This window comes from Mesoplodon mirus (assembly GCF_964341445.2).
Source record: "Mesoplodon mirus genome assembly, chromosome: 12".
Taxonomy (NCBI): domain Eukaryota; kingdom Metazoa; phylum Chordata; class Mammalia; order Artiodactyla; family Ziphiidae; genus Mesoplodon; species Mesoplodon mirus.
Window position 1 is genome coordinate 79,708,598 of NC_138988.1, and position 27,743 is coordinate 79,736,340.

General features: G+C 41.0%; 1 protein-coding gene across 1 annotated transcript; it reads left to right on the forward strand.

Moving 5' to 3' along the window:
- Positions 1 to 9,101: 9,101 nt before the first annotated feature.
- Positions 9,102 to 9,746, forward strand: LOC309813147 (uncharacterized protein C6orf141; the record flags this gene model as incomplete). Its single annotated transcript, XM_082637733.1, has 1 exon — positions 9,102 to 9,746. One exon carries the CDS (start codon positions 9,102 to 9,104, stop codon positions 9,657 to 9,659), a length of 558 nt encoding a protein of 185 aa, XP_082493859.1. The 3' UTR covers positions 9,660 to 9,746.
- Positions 9,747 to 27,743: the final 17,997 nt, after the last annotated feature.

The following is a 27,743-nucleotide window of genomic DNA, read 5'->3' on the forward strand; positions in this document are numbered from 1 at the left end:
CAAATTTGATACCATATATAACAGCATCGAAAATAACAATAATGTAGTGGATTATAACACATGAATTAAAAAAAAAATCCTTGAATCCACAATGATATGAAAACAAGGCGGTCTGGCAAACAAAAGCTCTTCTTTACAGAAGAATACCTACTAAGGAATGTAGAAGGAATGACAAATTAGAAAGTTGACATTTTGCAATCTCCAATTTAAGAATTAACTCAAGCAAGGATTATTATTAAATAATATTAAATAAAATTTATTTAATATTATAACTACTTACAAATTGTAAAGGGTAAAATGGACCTGTATAATGGAGATGACCGGTGGTCATCATCTTTACCAAGTGGTCAAACTTAGCATGAGCCACAGTGGAAGAACCCAACATAGTGTGCCTTCTGATACAATGCAGTGAGAAGTGCAATATATCACCACGTAGATTTCTGGGCAAAACTGCGTAACCTGAATCTAATCATAAGGGAAGAGTCAGAATAATCCAAATTGTGGATGGAACATTCTATCAGATAATTGGCCTGAACTCTTCAAAAAAGTTAATATCAGGGGTGGGAAGAAAAGATGTGAGTGCTTCATTCTAGATTTTAGGAGACTAAGAAACTTAATCACCTGCGGCTCATGAACCTTTATTGAATTCTGGATCAGAGGAACAAACTCTAAAACACATTTTGTAGACCATTGGGAAAAATTTATTATGATACATTAAATGATACTATCGAATTAGTGTTAATTTTCTTAAGTACGATATTGGTAATGTGCTGGCATTTATTTTGTTAAGATGCATGCTGAAATATTTAACAGTAAAGTATGATATCTGTAACTTAATTTCAAATAATTCCTAGTAAAGGAATGTCTATATAGTGTGTGTGTGTGTAAAGAGAGAGATCAAATATGATAAAATATCAGTGAATCCAGGTGAACAACAGCTGTTTATTACACTCTTTTAACTACTTTTACGTTTGAATCAAAATAAAACTAATGGTAGAAAGTGGCAGATTTTTACAGGCAGCTTAACCTACGTATAAATGACAAACACAGGTCACCACAAATTTAATGTAAAATATTGTATTTAAAGTATTATTTTATTCTCAGTTTTCCTTGACTCAAGAGTTCTTCTTTCTCTTTTCATTGGAAACTCCATGACTAATAATTACTGATAAATGTTGAATTTGTGATGTTTGACTCTACTCAAAAACCTTAGACCCAGAGACATAGGAGACAATTTAGGTGAGCAATAGATGATGGAAACCTGAGAGGCAAAGAATGCAGAAGTAGGAACAGAGAGCTCTTAAAGGAGGAAAGAAAGAAGAAGCAGAGCTCCAAAGAAAAACACTGAAAGATAAACACCGTAGAAATAGAAAATTAATTAATTCAACAGTGGTATCAGGCACTGGTCTAGGTACTGGAGATACAACAGTAATAGTTACATTGCAGTGAACAAAAGTTTTAAAAATCCCTGCCTTCATTCATTCTAGAGGAAATGGCATCTACTATGTGGCAGGCACTGTTCTAGAGGCTTTACATATATTAAATTATTTGCTCCCAACAACAACCCTATGGGATTGGTACTATTCTTACCCCCAGTTTTCAGATGGGTAAACTAAGGTAAGAAAAAGGTTAAGTAGGCCGCCTAAAGTCGTTCAGCTAATATATGGCAAAGGTAGATATTAAATCCAGGGAGTTTGGCTCCACCGCTCACGTTCTCAAATTCTGCACTATATTACAATAGAAAGTAAGGAAGCAACTGCATAAAAGACCAGAAAAAAAAAAAGAGGAGAAAGTGCAGAGAAGAGGTAAAAGAGACACAAAGCATGGTTAGAGGAAAGGAGGAAAGGGTACCTATCAGGAGTATTAAGCTGAAGGAGGGCTAAATTCCATGCCTTTCATAATGAATTTATGGCTTTGAAAATAACATAAGATTGTCCTCCGTAAAAGAGTTGAGAAAGAAGGGGGAGTAGAGATAAGCAGTGGGGTTACTAATGATCAGTTTAACCTTCTATAACATTCTGTCCAAGCCTTGCCCTGGAGGGATGAATTATGAAGTATGAATAAGAGATAGCAAGGGATTATTACTAACAGTTTCTTTGAGTTCCTAGACATTCCAGGTCAACTCATTTGCAGACTTGCTAAATGAGAGACTCAGTATTTTCCAGCCACTCTTTGCTTGTTGATAAAACGTAGCAAATTATAACAGCTAGATATTTGGGGAATGAAATCTCTCTAGATGTAAAATATCACTGAGGATTTCTACAGCTGTTATACCCCATACCTGATCACATGCACATTGGTTAATAACGTAATGGGAAGAAAAATTGCCTTGCCCCATTAAAAATGTTTTATTATAAACTAATCAAGATTGGGTATATTAAGATCATGACCTTTATTTTACTAACCTGAGTGATTATTTTATATGAAGTATTTCAAAGTATTAATTCACCCATATTGAGTCAAAGATTGAATTATCTCTGGAATAGTACTATGGGCAGCTGTTGAACAAGTCAAATTTTGTTTATGCTGAAGATGAATGTAGGGTAAAGAACATTCGTTCTTTATTATCATCATAAAATGCCAACTCAATTACTAATGACAAAATTTCCTGTTTAATAAGTTGTTTACTCATACTCAATGCGAGAGCCTGGTCCTAAATCCTAATCTCTGACAGGAGAGGAGGATGATGAATATACTTTAAAATGTTGGATAATGCAGACAGCTGACAATGAATTATAGTTTAAAAATCCCCTTTATGCAGCTACTAGTCAGAGTGCTACATGCATCATCTCTTTTTTTTTTTTTTTTTTTTGTTTTGTTTTGTTTTGTTTTTTGTTTTTTGCGGTATGCGGGCCTCTCACTGCCGTGGCCTCCCCCGTTGCGGAGCACAGGCTCCGGACGCGCAGGCCCAGCGGCCATGGCTCACGGGCCCAGCCGCTCCGCGGCATATGGGATCCTCCCAGACCGGGGCACGAACCCGTATCCCCTGCATCGGCAGGCGGACTCTCAACCACTGCGCCACCAGGGAGGCCCCATGCATCATCTCTTGCAGCTAACTGGCACACCTAGCATTCTTTGTCCTTTCAAAGTACCTGGCCGACATCTTTTAAGGGTCGCCAACTCTCTGTGGAGTGAAAAGGCAATGTGCTTAAATGTTTCATTCAAAAAATATCATACATATATAGCACGTTAGTCTCAGGGCCACGTGTTAGGTAAACTAAGCCTCTTTTTTCTTCTCCCAGGAACACACCCTTTGGTAATACAAAATTTAAAACAAAGACTCCTTTTTAAAAAATTTGCCTCAGTTTCCATTTTATCTCAGACCACTGGGCTAAGCTGCTTGATATCCCCAGAACTGCCACATTCCCTGTCTTCCTCTTTTTTCTCTAATTTATAACTAGTAACATTAGCTCTTCTATTCTAAGATTATGGGTCTGGTACTTATTGTCTAGCTCCAGCCCTTGACTTCTGCATCTTTCCCTAAGGATTTCATTAAAAACTGTGGTTTGGGTTCCCAGTTCTAAAAAACAGTAATGAACTTTAAAAAAGTAAATTTAAAATATTTTGCAAGTTTCATAGTTTCAAAGTGTTACCAGAAGAATTGTTTCATTTGACCTCCACAAAAACCCTGGGAAGCACACAGGACAGGTATTTTTTTTTTTTTTTTTGCGGTATGCGGGCCTCTCCCTGTTGGCGCCTCTCCCATTGTGGACCACAGGCTCCGGACGCGCAGGCTCAGCGGCCATGACTCACGGGCCCAGCCACTCCGCGGCATGTGGGATCCTCCCGGACCGGGGCACGAACCCGTGTCCCCTGCATCGGCAGGCAGACGTTCAACCACTGCGCCATCAGGGAAGCCCAGGACAGGTATTATTTATACCTTGCAGTTGAGAACATAGATTTGGAGGCATTGGGAGACTTGCCCAAGATAACACGGCCCATCAAAGTCACCTGACTCAGTCCAGTGTAGATTTTCTTTGCACAGTCTGAGTTCTTCAGGTCCCGAGAACCTTAGTTGTCAAAGGAAATATGATTAGAATCTCTTCTAAAAGGCTCGTAGTTTTCAAGGTCTATCCATAATCAGGCTGGATTTTATTTATACACAATAACCTCACCCTAGTCTCAAACTTGCACTTGGTGTTCATTTAGGTGGCTTGTTTGTTTCTTTTTTCATTTATTCATTAAACTATAAACAGTGATAGGCTGGGGTAGGATTATGAAGGTATTTTATGTCATGCCTAAGGGTCTGAGTTCATTTTTGTAGCTGTGGGGATTGCAGGGGTAGGGGCAGAGAGGAAATACACACATACACACATCAACACTAGGTTAGATATTAGATATGTGGGGTGGGTCTAGCCGCTGAGGGAAAGGGAAGACAATAGAATTGCTAGTCAAGCTAATCCTTGGGATAAGGAACACTTGAAAGAGGGGACTGATTTAAGAGAATAAATAATGAGTTCAGTTTTAGATATTTTAGGTTTAGAGTGTGTTGACTGAAAAAACAAAGCACAACATAAAAGTTGAGCGTTACGTTTTATTCGGCAGACATTCTTAGGACTTCAAGCCTGGGAGGCAGCATCTCAAGTAACACTGAGAGAACTGCTCCGAAAAGGGCGGGGGTGGGAGGGGGGAAGCCAGGATGTATAGGGGTTTTTGCAACAAAACCAGGTAGTTGAAATATCAAAAGATTATTGTTAATAAAAGAAAATCGGGTATCTCAAGTTAAGTTTAGCGCTTCTCTATGTTTGGGAAGATGCAGGAGTCTGGGCCCCCTGAAATCGTCCCTGTGCTATGCACCCCAGCTATCTGGGGCCAACTAGCTATGTGGGGCAGTTATCCTATGCTTTCTCATCCTGAGTTTCCTTAGATGCACCGTCGGGGCTGGGCTGACGGCTAGATGGGCTTGGAGTGGGCAGCCCCTTTGCCTCCATCCTGAGTTCCCTCAGGGCCCACAGTCTGGGCAGCTGTAACGTAATGGCTTGATGGCTGCAACATCCTTTGTTTACTGATATGGCAGGCAACACTTTAATTCTCAAGTGACATTCAAAAGAGGTGTCCAGGGCTTCCCTGGTGGCGCAGTGGTTGAGAGTCCGCCTGCGGATGCAGGGGGCGCAGGTTCGTGCCCTGGTCCGGGAAGATCCCACATGCCATGGAGCGGTTGGGCCCGTGAGCCATGGCCGCTGAGCCTGCGCGTCCAGAGCCTGTGCTCCGCAACAGGAGAGGCCACAGCAGTGAGAGGCCCACGTACCGCAAAAAAAAGGTGTCCAATAGAAAATTGAACAGAAACATTTTCCACTAGGTTAGACTGTAGTAGGAAGCAACCCTCAAATTTCATTGTTTTACTATAACAAAAGTTTGTTTCTTGCTTAGAATATGTATCAGCTGCTGTAACTTTGTTGGATTCCAGTCAGCTCTGTCCCATGTACTGTCTTCATTCCCAGATCACAGCAAAGATGGCAGCTCTGATTGGGGCCTGCCCAGGGCCAACCTTGCAATGACTCTTCTCCTTTTTGCTCAAATGCATCCAACGTCACACCTGTTTAAGCTGAAGCAAGTCACATAGCCAAAGTCAACATCAGTTGGGTAGAGAAGTGTATGGGAATAAGGAGCATAGCAAGTCATGTGGTACACAGCCAGGAAGTATGATCTTCTTTCAGGATGAGGAAATAAATAATTTGAGACAATAATACAATCTACCACAAGTCTGGAAATAAGCATCATGGTATATAATAGAGATATAAATTGGAGAATCATCAGAGTACAGGTTGCAGTTGAAGCCACGGGATGGATAAAATCATGGAGAGTGTTTTAGACGTGAGAGAAGAGAAATGTCAAGGACAAAACTATTCTCTACATGTGCCTCCATATTCACCATTGCACCATTGCTCATGTTGCCTTATCCAGAATACCCTGTCACTCCCATATCCACACTCTGTTTATAATAGTTAGTGTAATAGACAGTGCAATTAAAAAAAAATCCTTAACAACACCCTGACTTCTTTTTTGGAATGTTACCTTTCCCTATCATACAGTTTTATTAGGTGGGGGAAGTCCAGCTGTTTGCTTTTCCATTACAGAAGCCAAGGGGATCCCCCAAAGTCTTCTTTGTACCTTTTCTTTTACTGTCCTGTATTGTGAAGGGGTAAGCAGGTTGCATAAACTGAGCCAGGTGGATACTTCTGAGTGGAATTTAACTCCTGAGTAAGTGCCACAGGGACAAGTGAGAGAGTTGGAGTGCATTCCATCCAGCGGAGAAATCTGTTCCTGTTGTACCAACTCCTTATTCCCTTGGCAACAGCTTTGATTTCTACCTGTTTTAAAGTCTGGTATTCCCACTTTCCCAACAAATCTGTCAATATCTCCTAACAAATCTCCTAATATCCTTATGACAAAGCCTCTTTTCCTTAAATTAGAGTTGGTAGTAGGCAATTCAGAGGGGAAGTAAATGGGTTCACTTTATCAGCACCCTTTATCAGGCTTTTATGCACTGTGAGATTAAAGCATAGCAGACACCACTATCCTAAGGCAAGCTGCCTATTTCTTTGTTTTATGTTCTTTTTAGACTTTATCTCTTTGAAGTTTAATTTATTTGGCATTTCGTCTTAACATTCTTTTATGCATTAATACACAACTTCTTGACATCTAGAAATTCAGGTGCTTTATGGTGGATGAATCAGGCTCACTCCTCAGCAAATAGGTTTTCCCCATTCCCCATGCCCACATTAATCCCTCACCCAGTCCCCATTGGCATGAAAGTTTGAAAGCAATAAATCTTGTGGTTTACATTACACTTCCCTCAGAATACAGGCACCTTCATTGGAATTCTCCCAATATTCCTGCAAGGAAGGCAAACACAGTGTTCTTATTGCCACATGAAAGCAGCAAAACAAGGCCTAGAGTTTATCTGTGGTCTAGAGTATTCTCTTTGGTAATGTTTCTTATAATGTTGTCCGTGAACCACTAGCATCAGAATTGCTGAGGGTCTTGCTAAAAATCCACATTCTAAGCCCTCCCCGAAACCTATAAGAGCAGAATCCTGTAAGAGTAGGGTAGGGCATCAACTGATTTTCATGTGCGTTAAAGTTGACTTATTATCTCCTACGTTTGAACAGGATTTGATGTATGTAACTGATGTAAAGAATGAAAATTCCAACAGGACAAGCAATTCAGCTTCTTTCCTCATCACCTAGAACAGTAGCTGACATTTAGCACACACTCAGTGATTCCTGGTTAAGTAAATGAACAGAAAAGAACATGAAGTCATAGGTTTAAAAATAGGAAGGTCATTTAAAACAGGACCAAACATTTAAACTTGTGAGACTCCTGGCTCCACTGTTTATTGGTATTTAACCTTAACCTCCCTGTTCTTCAGAGTTCTCAAGGAGACTGTAGAGCTACTTCGTTAGTTTGCTGTGAAGAATAAATGAGTTTGGGCTTCCCTGGTGGCACGGTGGTTAAGAATCCGCCTGCCAATGCAGGGGACACAGGTTCGAGCCCTGGTCGGGGAAGATCCCACATGCCCCGGAGCAACTAAGCCCTTGCACCACAACTACTGAGCCTGCGCTCTAGAGCCCGAGAGCCACAACTACCGAAGCCCACGCGCCTAGAGCACGTGCTCCGCAGCAAGAGAAGCCACCGCAATGAGAAGCCCACGCACCGCAACAAAGAGTAGTCCCCACTCACCACAGCTAAAGAAAGCTTGCGCGCAGCAATGAAGACCCAACGCAGCCAAAAAGAAACAAAGAAAATTATTTTAAAGAAAATAATGAGTTTAAATATATCCAATGCTTAGAGCAGTTCTTGCCTAATACACTCGAAAAATTCAGTTAATTGTAATTTAGCAGGAACTGGCCCAAGGTCAGGCATCCAGTCAGCCAGGTATGACCCAGGTTTTCTCACCCCTTGTACACTTTTTTTTTTTTAAATGACTGGGCAGACATCAGAAGGTCCTCTCTTTCCAAAATATCTTTCACCATACTACTTGGTCCTTCAAAGTATGGGCAGAAATTTCCACCATTGCAGTCATTTTTTTCTAAAGCAGGCAGGAAAAGTGAACACTTTATAATAAAGCAAGGACCTGTAATCGAGGACAAACTGGAAATCACAAACTAAGCGCCCTTTTTTCTGTTAGCTGGCCTTCTGCATTACCCTTAGGCAAAGTTAAGTGTGTCAGAGGGCGTGGCAAGGAGAGATTCTGAAAGCCTACCCAGAGATCCATATATGTATATTTTTTTAACTTCTGGGGTTAAAGAGGTGTGTGGGGGGGGGGTGTGGGGGGGGTGAGGGGGTGAGGGAGGTAGGGGAGTAGTCAAAGGGGAAATTTTAAAAACGAACACAAAATTTTAAATCCTTAAGTTCTTATAGCAATTTGGTTTTGTTTATTTTCGTTTGATCAAAGGCACTAATGCCCCTATGATCAAAACCAAAATGAAGACCGGTGTGACCATTGTCTTACTGATTGCCGCATTCCAACGAAGAACAACAAATACAAAGGCGTTTTCTCAAAGGGCTTAACTTTCCCAATCAGATGCTTTTGATCTACATTGGATAATCTTGGTAGGATGGTGAGGGTGGATTCGGAGTGGACACGGAAACTTTTGTCAGAAGAACTTGATTAAATCAGACTTTTTTTTTTATACATATAACTTCCTTGTTCCTTCACTCCAAGGAGAGTCCTTGGAAAAAAGACATACACTGTGTTGAGCATTTCGTGGGGCAGTCCGGGTGTGTGTGCAGTGCAAGGGTGTCTCCTGTTGTTTAGAGACAAACGGTAGTGGGCTGGAAACTAGGATAGAACTGAGAAGAGAGAGGGGAGAGACTCAGAAATGAGACCACGGCCGCAGGTCTAGGATCGCAGGTGAGAAGAGGAGGGCCGATCGTGGGGTTGCGGGGAAAGTGAGGCTTTCCGCCTTTAAAAAGCCCGAAAGCCGCGAGAGAGGGAGGGAGGTGTGGACTGGAGGGGGCGGGGACAGGCCCGGGAAGGGGGCCGCGCGGAGGCCACGCCCGCGGCCGGCCGGCAGTCCTGCGCTTTCTAGAGCTCCGCTGGCGTTCGCTGCAAGAACCGGCGGAAGATCCATTGGATGAATGGCCCTCCTCCAGGGATGGGGGCCCCGGGTCCCCGCGGGGCTCCGAATCTCGTGACCTCGCCGCACAGCGTGCAGCGCGCCCGGCCGTTTGTGCGCGAGGCGTGGCGCGGGGCTCCCCTGGCCCTGGGCGCGCCGAACCCCTCGGCGGCGGGGGCGAGCAGCAGCCGGAGCGGCGCCCACGAGCACCGCGAGGCCGGAGAGAATGTGGAGTGTGACTCCTGGGTCCGAGAGAAAGTGCTCTTTCTTCTGCACCCGGAGAGGTGGTTGGGGACTCAGGGGGACTCCGTACGGGAAGAAGTGGCCGATGAGGAGGACCTTTTCAGAGCGGGAGGACAGGACCGGGAACCCGACTGCCCTTCGCCTCTCCTTCCACGGAAAAAGCGAATTTCTGGCAGCCGTGTAGACGCTCCCTCCCGAGCTACGGGGGACCCACCCAAACCCCTCCTTGTGCGGGTCGTGGATTATGAGGTGACACAAGAAGTCCTGCAGGTCGCGTGGGCGAAGGGCTGCATGACCACGCTGACCGAGGAGCGCTCCATGACCGCGGTCACTTTCGCCGCCAACACGGAGTGAGACCGGTTGCGGGGCGCCGGGACCCCTGGAGAACTCCGAGCCCTCGGCACAGAGGGAGAGAGAGACCCCCGTGTCCACGACGCGGAGCGAGAGTTTCACGGTCCCTCGGGACCTGACTCCCCGAGGAGATTCAGTGGGGAAGAGGAAGGAGCCCGAGGAACGTTCAGGAGTTGGTGAAGGAGCGCTCATCCTTAAGAAAAGAAAATGCTCTTCCGGAAACTCCAGGCTGAAATTAACCGACAGCAAGAACCTTTTAAGAGGCTTCAGGGAGGCACAGGGCACGCAGTGCAGACTGAAGAACTGTAAGCAACACGATACCTCCGTTATACTGTGGCTTAAATACTCTGACGGTCTGGGGACCTTAGAAGAGGGGAGGAAAGGTATTTTCAAACTGGCAGAACGTGGGAATTTTGAAATAAGAAAATCTGTTGTTAATTTTTATTTTGAGATAACTCTCAGTTGGTCACTTTTCTGCCTCCCCGCCCTCTCCTTCTGTGTAAGACCTGAAAGCAGAAGTGAAGTTTGAAGTCTGCTCTCTGCAAAAGGGTGGGGGTGGGAATATATGGGGAGAGAGGCTTGTTTTGAAACTGAAAAAGAAAGTAAAAAGTGGGAAGATAAAATGTAAAACAAAACAGCCAGTAAACAAAATCTTTTTTTGTTACTGTCTTCTGTGTGCACGTCTTTTTCTTTCTTTCTTTCTTTTTTTAAAAAATTTTTTTAGTACCTTTAAGTGTTAGGAAGAAAAGGGGAGGAAACAGAAGACTGAATTTTGAAGGTGAAATGCTATTTCAAAGGGCTTTACCCCAAGTATCTAATTTAGTTCAGTAAAAATGCTATTAATATGAAATTTTTAGTTATATTAATGTTTGAAACACTGCAGATGAATCGTCTGCTCCAAAGGTAGATAGAAATATATAGTTTGCCATAAAATGACTGTATATCTTATTCTTATTCGAAGTTTCTTACTAATAAGATTTGTAGTCGAGACTGGATTGAAAAAAAATCTCTCCTGATACTGTTGAAAAAATTTCTTCTGATGCTGTTGAAACAACTCATTTTTATTCTGTTTATTTTTTATTAAACACCATCTTTATTAACTCTAGTAGTGGGGCCTGTTTTGGAGGTGTGTTAGGAGCAAAGCACCCCCTCTAGAGATGAACTGATGAACTGAAGGAGTTATCTGGTTACTGCAGGAATTAACAAAACAAATGGGACTCTGGCTTTTGAGGAGTAAACTATTGAACAGGGCCCCCTCCCTTACTCTTCCTCCTTTGCCCCTTATTTTCAGTTTAGAGCTTGACAGGCCCTCAAATATCATCTGATCCACCTCTTGCCTCTTGGCAGACAAGATAGGTAAGATATGTCCCTATTTTACAGTTGAGCCAACCTAGGCCTAGAAGCCATGTGGCTTATGTAGGTCACGAAGCTAGTTACTGCATATGCTTACTAAGTAGGTAAGAATATGATCACCTCCCTCCTAAAAGTTTGGGGATGACTTTAGGACTTCTAAGGAGTCAAAAGATGAGTGAGGGCAGCCTAGGTTTTCTGACTCAGTCAGTTATGAGAACTACTAAGATCACCTTGATGTCCCTGAGTCTGGCCAGGCCTGTGGGCTTGAGATTTACCACTAGCAGTTCTCAGGCCAGTGTGATCCTCACTTGAGAGAGGAATTCAGCACCTGAGCTCATCTGTGCTCAAAACTGCTTGGTAGGTAGAAAAGGTAATACAGACTCCATGAAATGAATGATCTTTTCATCTAACAACCCTACCTGGCTCCAGTGTGAGGTTAAACTTCTTGGCAGACAAATTTCAGACCTGACTCAATAAGTTCGGTTGTTGTGAGTCAACATATGCCCCATGTGATAGAGCTTTGAATAGAGACAAAAAAAGCCTCTTGAAGATTGACCAAAAACAGTAGCGGCATTCTGTTGCCTTCCCTATGGAGCCAGCTCAGGACTTGAGCTACTTGGGTTCACAACCACTCCACCTCTTATTAACTGCGTGACACTGGGCAAGTGTTTCACCTCTCTGTGCCTCTGGGTCCTTATTTGTTAAATAGGGATAATAAATAGTATCAATCTTATAGGGTTTTTCCTAGGATTAAGTTAGGTGAAAGATATTTAGATCAGTGCTTGGCATATAATAAATGTTCAAAGTGAGCAATTATTAGTATTAGTATTATTGTTATTGTTTAGTTCACTTTCATCCTAACCAGGCTTTAGGGCTTTATTTAATAAAAAGCAGCAGAAGGCATACAACACAAGAAATCTTATAGAACCCAAACCAGTGGTTTTTATGGACTTTTTTCTGCATTCTTGAAACAAAAGTCTTATTTCTAGCTTTTCCCAAATTTAATGGATCAGTAAATTTAAATTCCTTAGATTCCGTAGTAATGACACACACACCCCCACATCTTTTGATAAGATTCATCCTAAGTTTAAGAGGCCTAAGGTACACCATGTTTGACAGTCTTTGAAGAGGTTTCTCAAACTGCTTAGTTCCCCTTGGCAGGTAGGAGCTTGGAGTACTTTCTTTAGGACCTGTCAGGTTAGTTTGTTTGCCCTCTGGGATTTTAAATCTGATGCCCTTGTCATCTCAGAAAAGCAGACTAGGCACAATTAATTTTCATTTCATCTCCTTTCTGTCAAAAAAGTATTCAAGGCAGCTGGACTCCTTTAATCCAAATACGTTTGGGTTAATTCTCTTTCCTTTAAGTAAAAATTATTTTTAAAGCACTTAACCCCACTGCTAACTGCCTATAATGTGCTTATACGTCTTCTATAAACAGATGTCTCCCCGATGCAAAAAGTAGTAAGTTGAAGTCTACTGAATTTGCTTCACAGATTTTCCCAATCCAAGCAGAACCCTGCTGTGGGAGGAAGCTGAGGGATCTTTTCCCAATTAACGGTGTCCTGGGGGCTTCCCTGGTGGTGCAGTGGTTAAGAATCTGCCTGCCAATTCAGGGGACACAGGTTCGAGCCCTGGTCCGGGAAGATCCCACATGCTGCAGAGCAACTAAGCCCATGCGCCACAGCTACTGAGCCTGTGCTGTAGAGCCCGCGAGCCACAACTACTGAGCCCGTGTGCCACAACTACTGAAGCCCGTGAGCCTTGAGCCCGTGCTCCTCAACAAGAGAAGCCACCACAATGAGAAGCCTGTGCATTGCACTGAAGAGTACCCCCGCTCACCGCAACTAGAGAAAGCCCACGCACAGAAACAAAGACCCAAGGCAGCCTGAATGAATGAATGAATAAAAAAAAAAAGAAACCAAACAGTGTCCTGGGAGTGAATCTGAAGGGAGGCCTGGGCATCCTCAATACCAAGAAGTCTCTGAGAATGACTGGGTGTTGGCTCTGTGGTCTTACCTCCATCTCACCAAAAGTGTGATCGTCTACAATTGTCTTATGTGGATAAGTCACAGCAAGGACTTTGGAAGCCAGCTGACCACTCAAGTGACCATAAGACACATATTATAGTCACATAACTGCCATGGATCAAGCAAGTGTCAGCCTCTCTTAACCTTTGTCCACAGCCTCCATCACCTTTGAGAGTCATTACATTTGACTTGCTGATCTTATTCTTGTTGGTCATCACCAGCACTTGATGTGCCTTTCTGCTTAAAAACAAAAAAGAAAGAAAGAAAAAAGGAGAAAGAGAAAAGGCTTTCGGTTAACAGAAAAAGTTATATTCATTGCAAAAAAATTTGAGGACATGTTATTTTGTGAGGAAAAAGAAAAATGGAATAAAAGAAAACAAAAACTCACCCATGACCCCAAATCTCTTTTAGTAATTGGTATGTTTCCAGTCTGGTTTTATTTATTTGATTTTTTAATGTGTATATACATACACTTTTCTGATCATAAACCTGTATATAAAATCTGAGTATTGTCTTTATGTAAACTAACATATACTGATGCTATTCAAGGTGGGGTCTGTGAACCAGAAGCTTCGGCATCTCCAAGAATGGTTTTTTAAGAAATGCAGAATTCCAAGCCCCACTCTACATCTGTTGAATCGGAATTCACATTTTGACCAGAGCCCTGGGTGATTCACATTAAAGTTTGAGAAGCATTGACATATATGCTATATTTAGTTCTGTATCCTACTTTGTCACTTACAAAAACTTAAAAGTTTTTCTTTTTCTATATGGAAAACAATGCCATGGTAATAACACTTTGTAGAATTATGAAAACATTTAGAGATCACAAAAGAGAGAAACATGTTGATTTGTGAATTGGCAAAGAGATCTCTAAAAAGCTTCTCAGTGTTTTTTTTAAACAGCCTTATTATTCTAAAGTTTTCCTAATGAAAGATTGATTGGTTATTGGAGTTCAAACTATTTCAGAAACGTGGTTCTTTTATTGTCTAAGAATGTGAAACAATACTTACTTAAAAATCCCCTTAAGGGAAGAGGGCAGGAAGTCATAAAGAAAGCCCCATTACAACACTTGCAGGCTGAGTCAAGACTCGCCAGCCACTTGTAATGAATTGCCAGGGGGTGGGGAGAGAGGTAGAGCCTGAATTTGAATCAACTGATTCAGATAAGAAAGCAGGCTGTGACTCTTGACACCCTGGCCTCCTTATAACTCTGGTCAGTACTTTGCTGTTTCATGAGGGAGGGCAAATCTTTGTAACTTTTCTTCTGTAGATGAAGATAAGAAACAGTCCAATTTACTTTGGAAAGAATAAGGAATTATAATCATTTATTAGGCACCATGTAGCTAATAGTTAACAAAACATAAGACTTGGTTAGCTTTAAAGCAAGGAATAAACTTAAATTCAAGCTCAGATTTCTAAGTGTAAGATAGAATGACTACTTTTAGGAGGCTGCAGGCTTCACAAAAGTAGGACAAACAGAGGCTGTTTATTCAGAGCTTGGTTATAGAAAGGGCGTCAGCCAGCATCACTTGCACTGGGCCAGGGAGCAAAGGCAGGCGGGGCAATGGGAAAGTTTTACAGTGACCAAGATGATCTTAACTTTATTCTCAGTTCAACTTAACCTTAGGTTTCTTCCTGACTATAGCTCCTGAGCTCTTTAGAGCATTACTTGAGAAAACTTGCAATTGTAAATTTCTTTCTCTGCCCCTTTGAGATATAAATCTCCCAACGTCTTGCCAGTTTTACAACCCAGGAACAGGACCTTCTTTCTCAAGGATCTGGAAGCCATCCCTTTGAAATGTAATCTAGAAAGATGGGGGCCCCTGACTCCCAGTCTCTGCAAGGGGCGGGGGTCAGAGCCCAACTTCATAAGCCTTAGTTAGCAAACACGGATGGCTTAATGGCTTTGACCAACCTCCCCACTAAGGTCCTCTAGTACTTCTCCACTAGCTCACCCCAGTGCTTAAAAGCTGTTCCACCTTTTGTTTCAAAGGAGTTGAGTTCAGTCTCTCTCCCCTATTGCAATAGACTTGAATAAAGTCTTCCTTGCCTCTTTAACTCGGTCTAGTACAATTTTTGTTTGACAACAGTGAAGAAAGGAGGGGTTTCATGTATGCTCTGATTGGAAGCTACTAGCATGGGAAAGCTAGAGATGGGCTATCAAGAGGGGCTTCTTATATAATGGTTTAGGGCTCTCTGGTAGGTTCTGAGTTGGAAGGGTGCAAAAAAAAAAAAAAAAAGAAAAGAAATAGGGAAGCTGGCAGTCATTGACCAAGTAAGTCCTGGTCTTTCTGGGCTGATTGCAGCAGAGGCTGTGGTTTGCCTTCCCAGGCTAGTTGCTCCAGAGGTTGTAGATTCAAGTTCTACCACCTGGTAAATAGTATCAGCCTCAGGATTTTTTTCTAGGAGTAAGTTTAAACTACTTAGAATAGTGCCTGGTATACAATAAATACTCAGAAGTATTATTATTGTTACTATTATTGTTATTGTCTATTTTAATTTTTATCCTAACCAGCTTTAGTTTTGTTTGTTTGTTTGTTTTTAAGAGCAAAAGGCATACAACACAAGAAACCATATCAAACCCAAACCAGTGGTTTTTACTAAGACTGTTTTTCTGTTAGAAACCAGAAGACCCAGTCACAGAATTCTGGAAGGTCCAGCCACAGAATTCTTTTTTGGAGAAAATCATGTTGTAATTATTTCTTAAAAACATCCAGAATGCAGCACTGCAAGTAGTTTCTTCATGGGGTGAAATATGCTTTGGCATAGTTCAGCCCTGACTGTTGGCACCCAAAATGCTATGTAATGGACTAGGACTACCTTACTGAGAGAAAAGTCAGGGTTCACCTAGGTATTACCCAGTGATCACTGAGGTTGGTTAGTGCACAGGCCTAATCTTAAGGCTGGTTTGTTGGACAACCTGCTCCAGGCTTGGAACCATGAGTGTTAAAGCTGATTTGTGTGCCTGTTGGATCATCCTTAGGCACATGTCTTACTTCTAAAAACTCTTGTGACTTTGAGCTTATTTTGAAAGCCTGGCTAGGTCCATGGAAAAGCCGGTACAATTGAATAACCGGAATTCAACTTACTTGGGAGAGGGACAAGGAGGTATACGGGGCACCAGGTAATTTTTACCAAATCAAAAGAGCTTGAAGGGGTGGGCTTGTGAGCACAGTCACCTTGTGTAAGCATTCTCTGACCACTGATGTCCATGTTTCAGAGAGAAACCCTGTGCAAGCCTATGGACTTCCCAAGCCAGCCTCAATATTGACCCAGATTTCTGAGGTTATAGGTTCAGGGTTTACAGTCTTTCCATCCCAACATAACTGGATGGGAAAATGTGCAAACTTACAAGTGAAATAATATTAAATCAAAATACGGGAGTAGAAGAAAGGAGGTTCTCTGACCTATATTCAGTGGCAGGGTTATATTTAGGCAATGGGCAGGGTTTGCCCCAAGAGTGAAAAATAAGCAGTACATCTTCAGAGATTAAAAAAAATGATAATGCTGGACTAAAAGCCTGTCTACTTTTTATCATCACCACGGACTTAGTAATAAAATACTTGTCTCTGAAAAAAATCTATTGTTGATCTAAATTCTAAAAAATTCCTGTGATTACTGTTTGAACTTTAATAATACAGAGGTAAGCCTCCAATGAGCACATTTTCATTTTCCTTTATTAGTTTTTTTTCTATGTGGAAGATAATTTAAAGAACTCTCAGTGTTGCCCCCCAAGTCAATCTCTCTGTCTCTGTCTCTGTCTCTGTCTCTGTCTCTCTCTCTCTCTCTCACACACACACACACACACACACAGAATCAGTTACATGCATTCATTTAGAGAGTAAATTCCTAAGAGTTCAGAATCTTTCTTACTCACTTGGAATGCACTTTGTGTCTCCGACCCCTATATATTCCTGCATTTTAAGAGTAGATTCAGGGACTTCCTTGGTGGCACAGTGGTTAAGGTGCCATGCTCCCAGTGCAGGGGGCCTCGGTTCAATCCCTGGTCAGGGAACTAGATCCTACACGCATGGCGCAACTAAGAGTTTGCATGCCACAACTAAGGAGCCCACCTGCTGCAACTAAGACCCAGCACAACCAAAGTAATTAATTAATTTAAAAAAAAACCCTTTTAAAAAAAAAAGAGTAGATTCAATATAAACTGTAACCCAGTGGTTGTAGTGATTTAGAAAAAGAACTAGAGTTAGTTCAATTCTGACATTATATGTGACATGTATAAAATTTTAAATAGGGAAACAGCGAAATGTAATATTTTTTGTTCAATAAGTGCAAATTTAGTTCACACATGAATAGTTTGATTGGATTTGGATAATTAACATGAAATTTATTATTCATCATTTTAAAACTAAAGAATGAATCAAGAAAATAAAATAACCCATGAATTGTATAATTTAGTAGTTCTGTTTCTTTTGCAGACAGTTCAGTTTTATTAAAGTTTATTAGTTACTTGACAGTAGTTTACGTACATAATTACTATATCAGACTCACAGAAGGATCAAAGTTATTGTTTTAGTTTATGATTATTATTGAATACTATTTTCTCATATTGGTGTTAAAAATTATCTGCTACTGGTGTCACATTCACTAAGTATGCCACTGCCAACATGTAGTCATAAAGTCATACAAACAGGAGACTGAAAGGGTTGGAATTCAAACTCAGATTTCCTGATTTCGAATCAAAGCTGTTTCTGTTAATCCCTATATAAGAGAAAGTAAAATCTCTACCTTAATGCAGTAAGTAATAAGTGATAAGGATAGAACTGGGGAAAAGAGTGCCTTCAAACACAACTAGAGAAACATGAGGGTTTGGGGAGATTTAGCTCTCACAGTTCAGGCATAAAATTGATTTTATAATAGTTTTTCTTATTGTGACACTAGGGATTATATTTTAGTAATATTTCTGTTTGTGTATGATAAAAAAATAGTATTACTACTCCTAGATTTCCTAAAGTAGAAAAAAATATATATATATATCTAGAGATGTTTAGAATTCCTGAGGTAAGCTGGGCAAAATACTTTAAGGATGGGGCCACCCTGCAAAAATCTATCTGCTGCTGCCTTGTAGTCCAAAGAAGCTCCAGGTCCAGGTGCGTGAGAAACCACAGAGGGCCTGAACACAGTGTCAGTCAGAGCTCAAGAACTAAAGTCAAAGTAATTATTGTTCACAGGGTGTCATAGAGAACATAATTTCTTTAAAGATGAACAGTAGTAAGTCCAAGAGCTGATAAAGGGATCTGGAAATCAGTCTGTATCTCTTCACTTGTAAAATGAAGGTTTGGAGTTAGATGTAGCTGGCGTATCCTCCAGAGATCATTGTTTATGTTTCTGTGGCTTTTTTTTCCCCCCAAACTATAATGCAAGGAAGTGTTGAGAGAAATTGAGCTCGAAACACTGCGAATACATGTATGTTACTTTTCATTTACTTTACCTCTTGTTCCAGATGTGATATTATGTTTTTCATTTTAAAGCAGGAGTCATGAATACGTGCAACATTTTCTTGTATATTATCCTGTGCCTGCATGTGTATGTGTGTATAAACTAGGAGAATGGATTGTGCTTTGTATCTCTCTGCATCCCTTAGTTATCAGTAGGTAAAGAAAGTCTATTTTTTGGGTGACTGCTGTTTACCCATCACTGAATCGGAATCTGGAGTGATGCTAAGCCATTGTTTGTACAAGTGCAAAGATGACAAACTGCTTATGGTGAAGTTTTGCTAAGACTCTTTTCTGGAAATGGAGAACTCATTTCAGGTTCTTAGAAATCCAGACAATTATAGAGTAAACTCATTTAGTTCATGGATTTCAAATTTAATGTAAAGCTCTTTTCTTTTCCCCACTTTGCTTTCTTCAAGAAATTCTAGGAGAAACACTGGTATTTACACAATTAAAACAAAGCTTCTCTGGTTGGAATGAAGTGGGTTTGCCCATCGTTGCCCTGCTTGACTTTCTCTTCAAATTCCTGAGGCTCCGCCCTAGCCTCACCCACAAGGAATCTTCAAGGATTCCCTAAGAAAATGTACTTCCAATGCTTAATGTCCTACAGCCAATTGAAAGCCGGGGGAGGACTCTTCCATATTTCTGAAGTTTAGTGCCACATGGAAAGATATAAAACCTTAGCACTGGCCTAAGACAAAGACAAATCTCTCCAGATTTTTCAAATCACCTTTCTCAAGTAAGATGCCTTACCTGCTGAAAAGGGCATGAAAGCTTCCTTCTTGATAAGCTTCCCGGTAGAGTTAAGGAAATGAAATGCTCAGGGTTAAATGTGTCTGGTTTTTCCTACTGTGTTTGATCCCAAAGCACAGAGGTCAGGGATGACCTCAGTGCCCTAGAGATAAAAGTGTTATTAGTAACAGAGATGAAACTTCTTCCTAAAAAAAAGTGGCTCTTTAAGATGTATGGTGACCTTGGTTGGCAATTTTTGTGAAGCAGTGTGTTCTAGAAGGAATAGGAAGTGGAGAAGGGGGAGGTGGGGCTTAGGATTGAGTGTGGAGTAGTCATGTACTCAACCAAATTTTCATTCGGTACCTACTAAAAAACACAAGCTTCGGATTCAGAACTGGGAATAAATTCTTAGTCATGTATCTGCTATGTGATAACAGCATGTTATTTAACTTTTGATAAATTCCAGTTGCTAAATTCATATGATGGGAGTTAAATAGTCCTCATTTTGGTGACTCTGAGCCTTCCTGGTGGGTTTGGGGGCTCCGTGAAGGTTTGATCTTTTACCTCCAGGGACAGTGACGGTGGGCAAACTAAATTTAACAAGCCCATCAAAACAAATCCTCAAAACTAAGCTACCCCACTTCCATAGCTTGCCACATACTCTGAAACAATGTAGGGCTGTCAACAAAAGTAGTTTTAATTTTGATATGGGAAGGAGTATTCTGAAAACTAAAACTACACTAAGATAATAAAAGCAAAAGCTTGCCTTGAAATCGAGGGCCGTGTTCCCTGCTTCAGCTTGGTGAATCACAGTTTCCTCTTGAAGAAAGTTTTGCCATACTATCATTGTGGTTAGCTGTTTTATCACAGGAATTGGTATAGTTTTCAAGTGACAAAAAGCAATCAACTGCTTTTAAGTGTTTGGTTAAATAATATTCATCCATTCATCCATTCATTCATTTATATGCCTGGGCATCCTACGTGGACCTTCTCCTCATAGTTGTGCTAGATTATTTCCATTCCACGAAAGAGAAGACTGGGGCTCAGGGCAACGAAAGGACCTAACAGCAGTAGCACGGGGTCAGTTAGATGCCCTACAACTCCAAGGCTCTTTCTAACAAAACGCCCTACCTAGCTCGCACCAGTTCATCTCAGTGCCTCTGTGATTTTGAGCAGCATTTTGATATTCTTTCCCTTTCCCCTCACCCCTCTTCTTAAACCCTTACCTTTGGAATATAGTAATCTTTAAATATAATATTTGTGGTGGTTGCACAGGGTAAGTTTGCGGGCAGGATATCAGCAAATCTCTGTACTTCGTGAATGACAGCGTCTTCGTAAGGCATTTGAGTTCGGTGTGCCATTCGAGGCACCCACGACTTTGGCGATCTCATCATGGACCTTTTCTGGATAAAACAGAGCACGGTTACAGTCTGCTGTGGGAGGTGGGTATTGAAACAGTCTCCCCATTTTCTTTAAATGTGCAAGTCAAGCCCAAGTGCTCTCTGAGTTCTGACTCATCTTTTCCCCCAACTGCTTCCACCTCCAGGCCTCTATTCCTAGGGCTCCTCTGGGGACCTGCACGTAGTGATGCGTCAGACCATCTCAGGTTGCTTAGAGGGCAAAATCTACTTTCTTATATCACAAGGAGACTAAAGGTACAAACTATCCTCAAGGGTACAAATTAAGGTATCAGGGCAACTCTAGAATTCTGCATTGTCCAGTCCAAGAGTTTCTGCTTCCTCTCCTTCAGACAATGCTCTGAATTTTAGAAGACTTACTCTGGGTCTTAGGATATCGCATCATGAGCAGAATCCCCCAGCGCAGCGTGGAGGCCGTGGTCTCTGTACCTGCTGCAAACAGATTACTAACAAGTGCCACCAAATTGTCATCACTGAAACAGTCAGTAGATGTATCTTTCTTCTGAAAGACGAAAAGGAATCATTAGTGATGAAATAATTTTATCCTGGGCAACCATCACAAATAACCTCAAGTGAATAGAAAAAACAAAAGTGTTACATTCTTCCCTCAATCGAGTGGAATTTTATTTTATGAGAATGTTGTGCAGAATTTTAGGATAAAGCACATCCCAGATGCTAATAATGATACATAATTCTAAAAAATGGGAAAGTCTGTTTCTCATTTAGGAAGACTGGGAATAAGTTTTGTTTTGTTTGCGGTACACGGGCCTCTCACTGTTGGGACCTCTCCCGTTGCGGAGCACAGGCTCCAGACGCACAGCTCAGCGGCCATGGCTCACGGGCCCAGGCGCTCCGCGGCATGTGGGATCTTCCCGGACCGGGGAAGGAACTCGTGTCCCCTGCATCGGGAGGCAGACTCTCAACCACTGTGCCACCAGGGAAGCCCGAGAGCACTGCTTTTTAACTTAATGAGAACTGCGTGCAGATCCTAGCACAGACCTTCAGCATGTTACTCAACCTCTTTATTTTAAACTGAGGAAAATAGTAATAATACATAAGTGGTTGACTTGTTGTGACGAGTTAAGAATGAACAAATACACAGCTCCTGAAATATACTTAGAATTATACCTGGCATTTCTCTTTTTTTTTCCCTCTTTTGTTCCCTGACAAGCATTTTCATTTGTTTATGTCTGTATCCCCTTCTGTCGGAGTCGACTCTTTCATTTTGCTGTCACTAAATTTTCTTCCGGTTTTTTTTTTTTTTTTTTTTTTTTTTTTGCGGTACGCGGGCCTCCCACTGCCGCGACCCCTCCCGCCGTGGAGCACAGACTCCGGACGTGCAGGCCCAGCGGCCATGGCCCATGGGCCCAGCGGCTCTGTGGCACGCGGGATCCTCCCGGACCGGGGCACGAACCTACGCCCCCCGCATCGGCAGGCGGACTCCCAACCACTGCGCCACCAGGGAAGCCCTCTACCTTTTTATGCTACTGACTTTTAACCAAGCATCTGAGAGATAACTCATTCTAGTTGACTTGATCAAGAAAGAAATATCTTTCCCTTCTGTGTTAGAATGACTATGAAAAAGGAACCATATTAATAGACTGGATTGAACAATCTTTTACATACTGCCTTCTTGATAACAATATTTCCTCAAGTTTTTACTGGTTGCCATTATATTATATATTTACCTTTTAGTGTATCATTCTTTTTCTCCAAGGAATTAAAAATTCTTGAAAGCAAGGACTCTTCCCCTGACCATTCCTACCCCCGCCCCCAACTATGGAATCCCCAATGTCTAGAACAGAACAGCTCCTGGCACTTACTGAATTGAAACTGGTCAATAAATGCAGGAGTAAATGAATGATTGAAGTCTTCTGAACATTTTGTTTCTAGAGAGTCATTCCTAGTAACATAGAATTTGGGGAAACTGAGTGACTATGCATATCAAATTCTGTCATTTTGTGGGTAATGCAATTTAGACCCAGAGAGTTCAGATTTGTTAAGGGTCATGCACTTCCTCCTAATAGAGCTACGATTAGGACTTAGGTCTGCTCCTGCTGCAGTGTTCTTCACACCACGTAGCTTCATGCCGTGATACTAAATATATACAACTGCTTGACTCCTTGCTTGGCACGACTTTGGCTTGCTGGAACACAGTCCCAGATAATCCTGTCTGGCAGGCACTAACGAAAACCTTCTTGAGCCAAGTCTAAAAGAGGCAGCTGCAGGCACAGAACAAAGGGCTGTATTTCTTTGCATAGAAAGTGACTGTTAGTTTCAGTGACATCTTTTCCGTGATATCCACACTTAACAGTGTTCCCATCAACTAAGCTCTTTTTCTAAAACAAAGGACGGAGAGAGAGACAAAAAAGAGATTCCAATCAGACCAAATGGGAGTGAGTCAGGGATTAAAATGACATGTAGCTGATTCAAATTGTTATATAATAATAGGTAATGCAATATGTAATAGATCCTAGTGATGCTGTTATTATCCCAATATTACAAATGAAAAAAATGAGGCTTTAAGAAGTTAACCAATCTGCCCAAGGTCATGTATTTATTAAGTGAGAGAATTCAAGTTTCCTTGACACCTGGGCTATTAATTTCTTTAATATATTGATACTTCCCAGTATTGATTCACACATCTGGCTCTGATTAATATAGTACCTGGAAATGATGATAGCTGACCAGCAATCAAATGTTTCTTGATTGCTCTGATTGTGACTGTATAAAGAAAATTGCTGGATATACTCAACCTCATCTCCTAAGATCTGAGTGGAGAAAGCTGGGGATTTTCTGTCTATATCTGTTAACTACTGAGAGAGGAGTAATGATTTTTCTGACCATAATTGTGGATTTACCTACATCTCTTTGCAGTTCTATCCATTTTTGCTTCATGTGTTTTGAAGTTTTGTTATTAGGGGCATAAATATTTAGAATTGTTATGTCCTCTTGATTAATTGTTTTATTATTATGAAATTACCTTTTTTATAACTGTTATATTCTTTTTTTAAATCTACATTGTCCAATATTAATACAGCTCTCCCAGCTTTCTTAAGACTAGTGTTAGTATAGAATATCTTTTCCTCATCCTTTTACTTTTAAGCCTATTTTTGTCTTTATATTTAAAGTGTATTTCTTGAAGGCAGCATATATTTGGGTTTTGTATTGTTTATTTAATCTGACAAGGATAAGTCTTTTAATTTGAGCCCTTAGCCCATTTATATTTGATGTGATATTGTTAAGCTATTTGTTTTCTATTTATGTTATGTGTTTTTTGCTCATTTTTTCCTGTTTTTCTCTGTTCTTTTGGATTCTCTTTTTTTTTTTAATATAAATTGATTTTATCACCTTTGTTGGCTTATTAGCTGTAAAACTGTTTTTTTAGTAGTTGCTTTAGGGTTTTAGTACACACCTTTAATTTATCATTCTCTATCTTCTAGTGATATTACACCACTCCTTATAGTATAAAAACTTACAATAGTATATGTCCATTCCTTTTTCTCTGGTCTTTATGCTACTGTTCCTACACATTTTACTTTACATATATTATAAATACCAGAGTACATTGTTATTTTGTTGTTTAAGCATTTAATTATCTTTTAAAGCACTTAAATAGTAAGAAATTTTTTAAAAATTGTATATTTATCCAAATAGTCACCATTTCAAGTGCTCCTCATTCCTTTGTGTATTATGTTTCCATCTGGTATAAGTTTCTTTCTGCCTGAAAGACTTCCTTTAACATTTTTTGTAGTATGGACCTTCTGGTGATGAACGCTTCTATCTTTTTTTTCTTTTCAATTTATCTAAACCAAAAATACCAAGGGAAAAAAAAAAAAAAAAAAAACCAAAAAATCCCACCCAAAAACTAGTTCACCTATTTCTCCTACTCTCTACTCCCTGCTTCTGGCAACCACCAGTCTGTTCTCTGTATCTATGAACATAGTTTTTTTTTGTTTTTTAGTATATATATTTTTAGATTCCACACAAAGAGAGGTAATATGTTGTCTTTCTCTGTCTATTTTCACTTAGCATAATGCCTTCGAGTTCTGTCTACGCTGTCGCAAATTACAAGATTTCTTCCTTTTTTAAGTCTCAACAATATTCCATTGTATACATATACCACAATTTCTTAAGTCAATAATTAAAAACTAATCTCTCAGATTTAAGACATGAACCAGACATACAAAGAATTCCAGAAATAGACCCATCTGAGTAGAGTTTGAGATTTTTAATCAAATCGTCCAATCAATCTAAATGGTATTATTTACTACTTTAAGTGATTTTGGAATGGATAAGGCGTAAACACACCAAAAGCATTCAGTGCCTCAGAGCTGGGCTACGTTTTTAGGGGTGGACCTCAGGGAGAGGGGCTTTGTGCCCTGTGCCCAAGCCTGAGGTTAAAAGGGCATGGAGGGCTTCCCTGGTGGTGCAAGTGTTTGAGAGTCCGCCTGCCGATGCAGGGGACACGGGTTCGTGCCCCGGTCCGGGAGGATCCCACATGCCGCGGAGCGGCTGGGCCCGTGAGCCATGGCCTCTGAGCCTGCGCGTCCGGAGCCTGTGCTCCGCAATGGGAGAGGCCACAACCCTGAGAGGCCCGTGTACCACAAAAAAAAAAAAAAAAAAGGGCACGGAAAGCATGAGAGGGGGGCAAGGAAGGGCAGCATTTGCTACAAAAAAATATATTTATATACATATTCAGCTAAAAATTCCCTGAGAATCTTTAAAACAAGTGAGTGGGTCCCTAACTTCATTTTCATATTCACTCCTGAACTTTACCTTATTTTTCTTGCCTCAGTATGAATTTTAACCTAGTTTCCCTTACATAAATAATAACCTATAATCTATATAGCCCCAACATTTAGTCACATCTGTCAAATAAAAAACCGCCTGAGAAAGCAGAGACTTAGTTCAAAAGGATTATTGCAAGGCAGGGAAAGGGATTATTGTAGTAGGGTGAATGCTGCAATCATAATGAAGTCTGCAAGCATCTTAGGAGTACAGAGAGGGGTGAACAAGGCCAGGAAGGACAGGGTGCATGGAAGTGGGGTGACAGGTGGTATAGTGTCAGAGAATTTTCACACCTCCCACCCCAAGCCAGCCTATTCTGAGCAGCGTTGTCTGCTGGTTCATGCTGGGTGTGGGCCAAAGTTCAGGGCTCTGGAGGAAGGAGAGAAGCTTAACCAGTCTGTCTAACAAGTGTTTTGTTCTGATTGGTCAGTGAAATGAGTAATTCAGGAAATAAGTTATGAGGCAAAGCATAGGAATTTGTGCCTGGCCCTGTCACAGGTAAACAAGGGGTTTTGTGAGTCTTATCTAATCATATGGGGAAAAGCTCTTTTTTTTCTTTGTCTTTTTTTCAGTAAACTGTGAGGTTCCTTTAAACTTCCCTGTTTCCAGAAGCACAGGGCTTAGGTAAAATTCAACACTGTCAAATCCCTATTATCTAACGTTTGACGTATTATTGAAAAAAATTGCTAAAAACTGAAAAAAAGAATTAGAGAATAAAGATCCACACACATGCTTTCATTCACCAACTTTCTGTGGTAAGGTCAAGGGCGTACCCTTGGGTCTGGTGATTGAAATTTCCTATCTTCTTCCTGGCATAAATTACACAAAAAGTGCATTGTCTAAGATATTCAGATTCAGATTCTTTAAATAACAGAAAGAAACTAGGCAAGCAATCTGAATGAAGAATCTTTCTAGATTTTTGTGTTGTTTACTTCCCAGTCTTGATTGTTGTCTTGTTTATTTTATTTTTTATTTTATTTTATTATTATTATTTTTTTTTTGCGGTACACGGGCCTCTCACTGTTGTGGCCTCTCCCGTTGCGGAGCACAGGCTCCGGACATGCAGGCCCAGCAGCCATTGCTCACGGGCCCAGCTGCTCCGTGGCACGCGGGATCCTCCCGGACCGGGACACGAACCCACGTCCCCTGAATCGGCAGGCGGACTCTCAACCACTGTGCCACCAGGGAAGCCCTATTTTATTTTCTATGTTGCTCTTGTCTGATGCAAGAGCAATTTCTTTGTTTCTTTTCTGTTGTTGTTGTTTTAGCAACTTGTCTTTATAGTCTTTCTAATATAGCCAACCTAGAAATGACCACTTTCATTCATTGCACTTATAAAACAAGTGAGCATTGAGTTGGATGTTTTTGAAAGATTCTATACAGGCAAGTTACTAAAAATGCATCATTCAAATAAGTATTAAGTAAACTGATAACATATAATTGTTTGAGGTCTGGCCTTTGCTCTGAGCTACTGGGAGGTAACCCCTGAACCTTGGAATGTCCTGCTTGATAAAGTGTGTTTGTTTACCTGGGAACCTTGGGCCACCTGGATGGTCTCTGGTAATATGGTTTATGGTGTGGTCTTTGGCTGTGTGGCAATAGCTAAGTCTCTGGAGGGTAAACACTAAGGTCAGCCATGTGGGTGACTGGCCAAGTGTATGTGACAAAGCCCAAATAAAAACCCTGGAAACCAAGGCTGGGTGATCCTTCTGGTTGCCAGTACTTCATGCACATTGCCACACATCACTGCTGCTAGTAAGCCCAGTCCACTTGACTCCACTGGGAGCGGACCACTGGAAGACTGTGTCTGGAACTTTCTTAGACCCTGTCTTTTGTTCTGCTTCTTTCACCTGATTTTAATCTGGATCCTTTTGCTATTATAAACTGGAACTACAGGCATAATAGCTTTTCTGAATTGTGTAAATCTTTCTAACAAATTATTGAAACTGAGTGTGGTCTTGGGAACTCCCGAACTTTGCACTTTCTGATAAAGTCAACATAGAAATTACCACTCACATTAAGTGCACTTGTAAAGCATGAATAAGTATTGAATTGGGTGTTTTAGAAAGACTCCATATTGGCAAGTTGCTAAAATTGCATCATTCAATTATTAAGTAAACTGATAACATATACTTGTTTGAATAATATGATTACAGTAATAGAACAGTTTGCTTAATTCCATGAGTTGAGTAAAATGGATGTCAGTAAATAGAACTACTGTATGTTAGTTAAGGAAATGATGGAGGCCACTGGCCTTCCTATTTTATTCTACAAAATAACTGGCCTATAATATTCAAAAGTGTCAAGGTCA